The following is a 10777-nucleotide window of genomic DNA, read 5'->3' as shown; positions in this document are numbered from 1 at the left end:
TCAGCATAACGACGGTGAGCAGGCTGCCTGGTTCTGAGGTTTTAATATTTACTGAGCAGTTACTCACACCTACTTTTTACACTCTTTATTTAGGCTTCTTTGGATTTTTATTAAGTTGTTAAAACACTACAACAAACCTAGAATTAAAGACGACTAAAGGTCGGTATACAATGGAGTAATGTTGTTAGCAACGTGTTAGCGTCGCATTAGAAGAACTATTGACCCAATGAGGACCAAAATGTTACAGAAATTTTTCCCTCTGAATATTTTATTATTATTATTATTATTATTATTATTATTATTATTATTATCTTACCCTTTTCCCCCCTATTGCTTATGCTGCATATCTGGAATATTATGTCTGCCTATAAGGACCCAGTAAAACACATGGGTGTTTCTGGATAGTGATGTGGGAGAGTAATGTAATAGTGATACTCAAGTGGTTTCATTTAGGAAGATTCATAAAAAGGAGTTAATTTTCTCAAATTAGACAGTGCGGGTTGAACAGTTGTGGGCTGTCTTCAGAATTAGGTTAGGATGGTACCTCTGGTATTTATGTTTCAGATTTGCATGTTAGACTTTCTTTTGTTTAGCTGCCCTTTAAGCTCCTAGAGGAATTTTGTTGTATGTGAAAAACTTCCTGCACCTGTGCCCACCTTTATATTTTGTGACACACAATTACAACATTCTCGCTGTTTTCCAACTTTGCATAATAAAATAACCCCTTTGATGCTAAAAGTCTGGCGCAACATTTTAGAAGTAAAACATCTGTCTCCTGAAAGCGATAAAAACGGATTATTTAAACCATTGGTGTAATAATTGACTAAGGGCTAAAAAAGTATTTAAAATTCTTGAGTTTTTAGTTGCCCTGTACAAAAAAAAAAGCTAACACCATTAACCATCACGCATGAGTAACACTTATTTAACAGTGAGCTGCTTTCTCTTTGGTGACTAATTGGTTTCCTTATTGTGTTAATAGCGGAGTATCCTTTGCTAAGGTCCCACCTGAAACTCCCACACCTTACTCTACCTGATAGAGTTTCCTGTAACTCTAGGCACATGAGAGAAGCGCCTGCAAGTCAGATGTCATCATGCACAGCACGCCCAGAACCGGTTTGAGCCGGCAGAGGGACTATCAAGGCAAGCAGATAATCAGGCATCCACAAAGCTGATCTGTGCGTCTGCAGCTAAGCCATCCAGCACACCCACACGCTGACAGAAAGCAGATAGAATAAAAGCTGTTGTGAAATGTGGGGTTGTTGCTTTGGCAGGGTCATTTTTTTTATTTATTTTTTGCTTATGGTGGAGAATCAGACGATGACAAAGCATAGCCTCCACGCGTCTAAGCCCGGTAACTCTACTTAACAGGCTCTTATCTGGAGAGCCCTGATGACTATTAAAGAGACTCCAATGCAAACACGCTTGGCTCCACTTCACTCCACCCCAGCCTCCAGGACCAGCCTGAGCCAAACTGGTTTGCGCCGGTCTGGTGAGGGCGTACAGCGCTTGTGGGGGAAGCCCAGTAAATATTAACCACATCCTCGCATGAGTAACTCTGTCCCTTCTGAACGCCTTTGTCTGCGTCAGAAGGAGGAAAGAAACGGACAGAGATGAACTCACTCAGCCTCTGTTTGGTCCATTTCCCCTAAGAAACCATTCTTTGCTTTCATGACTCAGCACGATATGAGTAGTAACATGCGTTATCCCTTTGTTTCTAGCTTTAAACCCATTAGGTCTGGTTACTATGGTGATTTGAAATGTTTGGTGTGAGGGATTTCCCTGTGTAAACTTTACACACCGGTCATGCTGCTGCATGGCAGACGGCTGGGACCGATGCTTTTCTCTGAAAATTCAACCAGCAAATATAGCTTTTTTCTAGTTACGCAGACATGTTTTTTTTTTTTCCTGGTTCTGTAACTTCTCACCTACCATCGACTCTTAAAGGTCAGCATTGCTGTTACTCCTAATGAATTATTGTTTCATATGGGTGGTTTTATGCAATAGCACACACGAAATGTTATCTCTAAGCTGATGGTTGTGCAAAAGAGCGAAATGGAAACCATGAGTGATGTTGAATGAGGACAAACAAGCATTCAGCTTTAGTACAAAGCAATCATTTATTTTAAAAAAAAAAAAAGGGTGATCAAAGGAATGTCACATCAGTATAAATCGTTGTGCTATCACATTGTCGTCACACATTAGTGTCCAAACAGTGGAGTTCATACAGCAGAATAAAAGTCAGAGACAAGGCATGTGCTCAGGGAAGGCATTCATAGGCAAGTACTTCGGCACCATAGAGTCTCATGCTGCAGCTGTGGTGCGCCAGCATCAACACGGTGATGCGCGCCAGCAGGGTGCTGCTCCACCTTCACGCATCCACGGGAACGCACGCATTCACGCATGGGTTCCGGTGTGAAGGAAGGCATATTCCCTTCATATTCCCAGTCACTGCATGCTGCCCCACCTGCTTCCAGACAGGGCTAGGCTGCTGGCAGGTCCTCCGTCCATGAGGGCCGCAGCTGCCGCTCGCCGTCCTTCAGGCGGCCCGCGGCGCCTCCTCCTGACGCCGCTTTCCCGGGCGGCGGCCGAGACGCCCCTGCGGCGGAGACCTCAGTCACATCGTTTGTTTTCTCACTCGGCTCACCTCAGAGCCGACAGATTGAGAGACAGAGACACAGGCGGTGTAAGATGGCTGCGGGGAGTTCAGCGCAGTTGGAGCAGCTGCCGGACCATGCCGGCGATCCGGAGGAACTTGTCCTTCTTTCGCTTCTTCAGAGCCATCAGCGCCCGGGCCGTCTCCTCCGGGTCCAGCGTGTAGGAGAAGATGCTCCGCACCCTCTCCTCCGCCTTCATGTCTCCCGTTTTCTGGAAGAGTCTCATCAACGCGTCCTGGTTGACGTTTTCGAAGATGTTGGCCACGGCCTTCTTGCGGTGCGCCGTGTCGAACTTGTTGCCGTGGACAGAGGGGCTGACCCGGCGGGACTCGGAGTACACGTAGGAAGACATCTGGACTTCTTTGTGTCCTGGTGGTTCGCAGCCCCAGACGTGGCGCTCCAACTCGGTGATGGCGAGCTGCTCGGTGCGCACTGCTGAGCCGGAGCGGCTGTGGAGGCTTTAGCGCTGGAGCGAATGAGTGCAGAGGAGCGCAGCCCCGCGCTATTTATACGTCCGCGGTGGGCCGTGCTCTGCCGGGACGCGCTTCCAGCGGTGACATCAGCTGTCGGGGAGCAGAAACAGGCGCCGCCTTGGATGCGCCTCGAAGAGCCAGCGGGGCTCAGCGTGATGAAAACAAGAGCGTAAAATAAATACCACTGCATCAATCCAAACGCTACTTTTAAATAAACCGGTCTGATTCACTGGATTGAATCTGCGCATGCAGTAGGCTATTGGCTGCATGTAGAATTCAAACACCAAATATGAGAGTTTTAAGTTGTCTTTTTGATCTTAAAAGCACCAACATATTTTTACTGAAAATATTTTTCTTAGAACAGAAATGCACAAAAACAGATCTCTGCGACAAAATCTGTATCGTTTTATGTTATATCTATAAGCATAGTGGCAGTACTATGATTCTCTCTCAACAACGACGAATGTTTTTGTTCAGCGTAGCTGTATTAAATATTTGGCCTATAACAAAAATGAACAAAAACCATCAGTGATGAGAAAGGAAATTTCACTGACTTTGAAAGGGGCAGGTTTGTAGAAGCTAGTTTGTTCAGAGACTGTGGGTGTACTGAGATTTTCACATTCAATCATGCTGTGGATTTGCTGGCAATGGTCTGGAAAACCCGAAAATATCCAGTGAGCAGCAGTTGTGTGAATGAAAATGTGTCGTTAATGTCAAAGGTTGGAGGGGAAAGGGCAAACTAGTTCAAGATAATAACAGAGATTCACCAGTGGCTCAAATGCCCACTTGTTCCATTTATTAAGTAATTATTTACACAACCAGAAAAAATGTCAATCCTATCATACGGACAGATTCTAAGTCAAGTACATACATTCTATCTGATCCTGGTTATCAAGCAAGTTGGATTTACTATTAAATTTGGTAAAAAAGTTTCCTATCTAAATAAACCCAGCAGACTGCATCAAATCATTGTCTTGCAGCATTCACTCCTCCCGCAAGAGCACATAGCCACAGAAGACTGTTGCTTGCATTGTTATTGACTTTGCAGCAATCCCTTATACTGAGCGTGCATGTAGCGACAGTGGGGAGGAAAACTCCCCTTTAGCAGGAAGAAACCTACAGCAGAACCAGGCTAAGTGTGAACAGCCTTCTGCAGTGACCGACTGAGGACAATGACAGATGACTGAGCAGACACACACGCACAAAAACAAGGAGCTAATACCGCAATTACCTTTTTACTTTTCTTTACCTTAGACAGTAGACCTAGATCAGTACTGGCTTCATCTAGGATACAAACACAGCTAAAAAGATCAGCTCTGAGCCAGTTTTCAAGCTTTCTAGAGGCTGAAAGAGAGCACATACAGTTAGCCAGAGTAAAAGCTCAGGCAAATGTATAAAGTCTAGTAAAGAGAGAGGATTCAAACGTCTGAGCATGTACAGCTCTCAATACTTAGTTAGGGCTCCTTTTGCCTGCATTGCAGCAATGCAGCGTGGCATGGAGTCCTTCATTCTGAGGTGCTGCTCAGGTGTTCTCAGACCCAGGTTGCTCTGATAGTGGCCTTCAGTTCTCCTGTGTTGTTAGGTCTGCCGTATCGCATCTTCCTCTTCATAGTACCTCACAGATTTTCTATGGGGTTAAGGTCAGGTGAGTTTGCTGCCCAATTAATAACAGAGATGCCAGAACCTTTTTTGTATCGATCATAAGTAATATTAAACTTTTTTAAGAAATTGAATTTGGGGTTTTCATTAGTTGTCAGTTATGATCATCAAAATGAAAAGAAATAGACACTTAAAGTATATCAACAAAAATTAAACGTTTTCATGATAATCTAAGTATATGACCAGCACCTGTAAATACTCACAAATCTTAAAAATCTAAAACAAAAAGAAATTTAGATTAGCCCTGTAACTTTGATAAAAAGTTACAGGGCTATATATACCACAGAATATATATATATATATATATATATATATATATATATATATATATATATATATATATATATATATATATATATATATATATATATATGAGGCCTCCCCCTCTTCCATAAACTCTGTATTTTTTAGTATGTTTCTGAACATACAATTTACATAATACAAATGAATATATTTTACACACCCTACTACATAAAAGTTTAGAAAATATATATACCACAGAATATATATATATATATATATATATATATATATATATATATATATATATATATATATATATATATATATATATGAGGCCTCCCCCTCTTCCATAAACTCAGTATTTTTTAGTATGTTTCTGAACATACAATTTACATAATACAAATGAATATATTTTACACACCCTACTACATAAAAGTTTAGAAAATATATATACCACAGAATATATATATATATATATATATATATATATATATATATATATATATATATATATATATATATATATATATATATATATATATATATATATATATGAGGCCTCCCCCTCTTCCATAAACTCAGTATTTTTTAGTATGTTTCTGAACATACAATTTACATAATACAAATGAATATATTTTACACACCCTACTACATAAAAGTTTAGAAAACATGAAGATGTCTTTTTTGATCTAACGCATCAATTATGATACAAAGGAAATTGGAAAGCATGACATTTCATATTTAATATTTTTGAAGCAGCCAAAAATATTTTCTTTTTTTTTTTGTTAAATGTGACGTTTCCTCATAATGGCATGTTAAGAAGGGTTAAGAGACTGTGCAGTAAGGACAGATGTGCATCATTACAAATAGGAAATTAAATTGTACAGTTATTAGTTGTAAAAACAAAAAAAAAAGCAGCTTAATCAACTGACTTAGTTGATTTATTTATTTTTACCAATGGACTATTTACAAAAATGAAAAAAACTGTGACAAAAACAGCAGACACGATAAACACTTTTTGAATTTGTTGGGGTCAGTGATGGGTGTAAAGTCTAACCACTGCTGGAAAGAAGGATCTGCGACAGCGCTCCTTGGACTGGGAAGATATTCAGAGTTCGGAAAGGTGCATGGAGAAGAATACAGAACAATCCCAGAAGATAACCTGTTAGAAGCTCCACATATCCAGTAGGATAAAAGCCAATTATTATGCAACCAGAGAGAAATATTTACACTGATCCCCTTCGCCATAAAACACTCTATTTGTAAACACCCTCTCCCTTCAAGACCTAATTTGAAACCATTTTTAGCTCGCAGTTTGGTTTCCACTATTCACAAAATGACCCCAGAAGATTTTTATCTTCCCTTCCCACCCAGCAGTGGGCTAAAAATATTCGCCTTAGATTTTGGACTGTAAAAGGAACCCTTCTTGAACTTTGTTTACAGCTGGAGGTGACCCATGGCCCGTGCAGGGAGGCTGACCCGCACTGATAAGGCAGCGAGGCGTTCCCCCCCCACTTCAGACCGTGCTCATAAACAACAGCCAGCTCCAGCCTCATGTTCGCTGCACTTCAGGTCTTCATGTAAAAGCGTGTCCACAAGCGCCGCCACATGCCAGTGCCTTATATGGACAAACCCAGAGGAAGTGCCATTCTTTTTTTCGCTCTCCAGAACGGCGAGGTATGCCGAGCATGTGTCAGGGAAACTTGTTTGCTGACTCGAAAAATAAACCGGGTCCTACGGGGGGAACAATGGCCAGACTCGTACAGACAGCTGTTTGCCAGGTCCATCTAAACAACGCGTCCCCGCTGGATACACGTTTTGTCTCGAGATGGCGCAGCAGTTTCATCCGAACACAAAAAAAAAAACCCTGACGTCTTTCGTTTCACAAGAAATAAAGCTGAACTGGCACAATTACGACCTAACAGAGTCACCAGGGGCCGCTGAGAAAAGGGGCGGGGGAGTGGAAACTAAAGTCCTGACCCTGTTCTCATGGTCGACATCAGCACTGAAACGTTCCAACAAATAACACAGAACATTTAACTGGGGTCACATGGATCTGTCTGCTCGGTCGATGCAGAGAGGTTTCACTGCCTCCTGTCGGTCCAGATCACCGATAAGACCCTTCATGTTGAAAATGTCGCAGGCTTGACGCCTCCTGATTAAGTAACAGGGTCAATGGCTGGTGTTATCTTTCAGGAGATAGCAGCAGTGTTTTCCTGCTCATTATCTGTGTTTATGCTTGTACTGTACATGAGCCAAGGAGATGTCAAAGTACTGCACTTGTCTTTTGAAGCAGCCAGGGAATAATTTGTTAGCTCGTTATCGTCATTGTTGGAAGTCTCAAAGGTTTGAAATGTCTGCTGACCATCAGGGGCTCTGCAGTAAAAGTTAGGAAACAGGTAGCAACGCAGTAATGTTTTACATTACCACATGTTACTGTGCAGTACTCATAACTATGACATGTTTTAATGCTTGTAAAGGGAGGAGAGCAGGGTTAATGCACTGGAAGTTGTTTTGAATTGGATGCAGCTCTTGCCTTCTCTACCTAATTGTAATTGTAAAAAATTGTAATTTGTTTAATTGGGAATTTATGTGAAAGGAAAACCGAAACAGGGCAAAGTTGTGACATAGACTCAAAATAAAACAAGATTTCAATGGGTTTTTTTGTTTGTTTTTTTACAATCAAATCTTAAAAGTGTTGCAGACTTGTTTATTCTGCCCCATTTACTCTGTTCCCTCTAAAAATGTGACACAGACAAAGTCGCCTAATTAGTGAATCATATCCCATCTTAATGTAATTTAATCTCAGTCTAAAGGAGAGGAGCTTTGAAAGGTCCTAAACTGAAACCCAGGCTCCATCCGAATACCCTTAATAATAGCTCCTAGCTCCTAGCTCCTGCTCCTTGACCTTTCACGGAGTCAACAGTAAAAACTCATCTTGGGTAGAAAAGGAGCTTCGGACTGATGTGCCGATTTCTGACAGCCTTTAATTCCCACATCATTACATGATGGAAACACACATAGATGATGCGGGTCAAATCCAGGCCCACGGCCTTCTGAAATGCTACAAACTGCGCACTGTCTTCTTGACAAACAATTTGTTCATTTCAGTGAGGTAGGCTGTTCCCATATCATGTCACGCAAAGGATTGTGGGATTCCATATAGCTCCTTAGTGCTGGTAAGGGACATTGTGAGGTTCTTACACCAAATTAGCCACGGGGGAGGCATTTAGGATACTTTTCCTACTTCCTTACTGACTGAACTAATCAGACAGCACTTATCATGGCGACCACTTACGCACTTCTGTTTTGGCTAAAGAGTCCTTACACAATAAGGGTATTTGGATGGACCCCAGAAAACAAAAGCTTCATGGCAAAACTCTGAGAATCTAGGAATTCTTGGGTTTCCATTTTACAAAAGATTACAAAGATGTTTTCCTTTAAGTATTTGGGCACATGGATTGATGAGCGATTTTTCTTTTTACCAAGTACTTTAAAGGACAAAATAGAAAATTATACCACACTTTTACAAATTTAAACAATAAATAAGCCATGTACAATGTTTCTTCCAGTTGACATTTATTTTCACATAGAATCCCTAATAATATGCATTGAAGGTTGTGGTTCTGAGGTAAAAAAAAAAGTTAAGAAGTATGTAGATTTATCCAGAGCACTGAAAAATAAGTATTTAATCCTGTTCCAAATTAATGTTAAATGTCTTGATTTTGAACTTCCTCCAACTTCATTGACATAGGTGATCTCATCTTTAAATGGATCAGACTTTGTAACATTCCTGGATATTGGTAATCTTTAAAGGTGAAAAGGATTAACTGTACGTTCAATGTAACAGATCATCATAGCTGAGACAAGCAAAGGCTAAATTATTGGTAAAATCCAAACTAAGCAAAACCAAAATCTCTGTTTGATAGTCTCTGCTTTTGTTTAGCTTGCTTTTATTTTTTAGCTCAAGAGTACCCAGTGAAAAGTATCACAACCTTAGCAAAAGCTTTAGCTTCATCAGGTGACCAGTGTAACCCAGGAGGATCTTGAAGTGGAGTCGCTGTTCCGTCACAATGAAAGGAACCCAGCAGAGGGACTGAACATGTCACTGGTAAATTTGCCCCTCGGGCTTTTTGTGCTTCTGCAGATTCGGTCTTCATCAATGTTTTATTCTGTTAATTCCCACCTTAGGGACAACAGATGACTTATAGTAGGCTAATGTTCTAGAATCTACACAGTCTAGATTCTACACAATCTACAGCGGATTGTAATGTTATGCGACTCCAGTATATCTGACATTAGGAAGTCAAGGTTTGAATTACTTTAAATTTAAATACTACCATATTGAATTCAACCATCCATCCATCCATCCATTGTCTGTACCCCCTTATCTGTGCAGGGTCGTGGTGGGCACTAGTGCCTATCACAGGGCATAACATACTGAATCCCAAAACTAAATTCTGCCAGGGCAGTTATCCGTGTTTTCACTCTGCAAAGTAAGACAAGCTAAGCTAAGGACATTCCTTTAAAGGACACTGAATTATGTTTCATTTCCATCTGATTCTTAATCTCCACCCAGCCTCGTTATTATGACACCATGACATGTAATATAGAATATAACATTTTAACCATGTGTTTGGTGCAGTTTGAGTTTAATTGATATATAAACAGGAAACAATGTGCTAGGTAAGCCCGCAGAACACTTTAATCTTTAGTCAGTGAGTGATGCAAGAAGACTGGTCTAAATCCGTTGTAAGATACCTAATGATTTTTGGGTGTCTGTTTTTTCTTATACGGACTAGCAGGGTTTTGTCAGAGCGTCACTTCCTGTTTGTGCTCTTTGCATGTAATCTCTTCTAATAGCCCCACATGTTTCAAAATGTTTCAGCATTAAACAAAAAAGAGCCCCATGGAGACAACTGTAGACGGAGTACTGTAAAAAAACACAACAAAAAAACATTATTGGCAACACGCAGCTGTTTCGGCCTCAGTGATGGTAAGTTGAATTAAGCGTTAGTGATGTTGAATAATGAGTCCCTGCAGGCTTTGTGGCTACAGTGACAGAAAGTATGTCTTTATTCAGGCCTCTGTTTACATCTCACTGAAAGATTTTACTGGAATCTGTTGCTGGCAGCAAACACACTGCTTATGTAAGAACAGCACAGAAAAGGAGGGACATCCGGAGCAGGTGGGAGTCTCAGGAGACTAGTGTGTGTGTGTGTGTGTGTGTGTGTGTGTGTGTGTGTGTGTGTGTGTTATAGGGACAGTCAAACGCACCTCCTTGTGTCTCCAGAGGTAAACAGCAGTGGGTTCCAGAAGAATTCAGTACGGTGGCACAAAGAGGTGACGCAGATACATATTACAGAGCATTAATTTAATAAATAAGTAACGTTTCATCCATTTTCTTCCTTTTAAAAGTATGTGGCACAAACTAATAGAATCAACAGGGCAATAAATGTTAAAATTGCAGCCTTAGAAAACTGTCCTTTGTATTTGAATGTTTTTCTTATTTAAATAAACTGAGCCACATCATATGCCTCCTGCTCGTTTTATTGTCTGCTTTGTTTCAACATTTCCTGCAATGACAATATGGACTATAATAAACTATGTGATAAACAGCTGCACGCAAAGCCCAGTTCACGTTTCCTCTTCTCTCTGCACCCCACCAGCCCTACTCTCCCTCGAAGGGCTGGGTGGTGCGTGCAGATTAAATGTCGGCGAACACCCAGGCAGGGCCCAGAACTATCT

General features: G+C 40.9%; 1 protein-coding gene across 1 annotated transcript; it reads right to left on the bottom strand.

The window, feature by feature from the left end:
* Positions 1-2132: 2132 nt before the first annotated feature.
* Positions 2133-3165, bottom strand: tcima (transcriptional and immune response regulator a). Its single transcript, XM_012849570.3, has one exon. It carries the CDS (start codon positions 3004-3006, stop codon positions 2704-2706), a length of 303 nt encoding a protein of 100 aa, XP_012705024.1. The 5' UTR covers positions 3007-3165; the 3' UTR covers positions 2133-2703.
* Positions 3166-10777: the final 7612 nt, after the last annotated feature.

This window comes from Fundulus heteroclitus, chromosome 12, assembly GCF_011125445.2.
Source record: "Fundulus heteroclitus isolate FHET01 chromosome 12, MU-UCD_Fhet_4.1, whole genome shotgun sequence".
In the NCBI taxonomy this organism is placed as follows: domain Eukaryota; kingdom Metazoa; phylum Chordata; class Actinopteri; order Cyprinodontiformes; family Fundulidae; genus Fundulus; species Fundulus heteroclitus.
The sequence above is the reverse complement of the archived record's forward strand: the minus strand, read 5'-3'. Positions and strand labels throughout refer to the sequence as shown.

Excerpts from the sequence above, each read along its gene's own strand:
- tcima (XM_012849570.3), bottom strand. The coding sequence starts at position 3,006 with ATGTCTTCCTACGTGTACTCCGAGTCCCGCCGGGTCAGCCCCTCTGTC.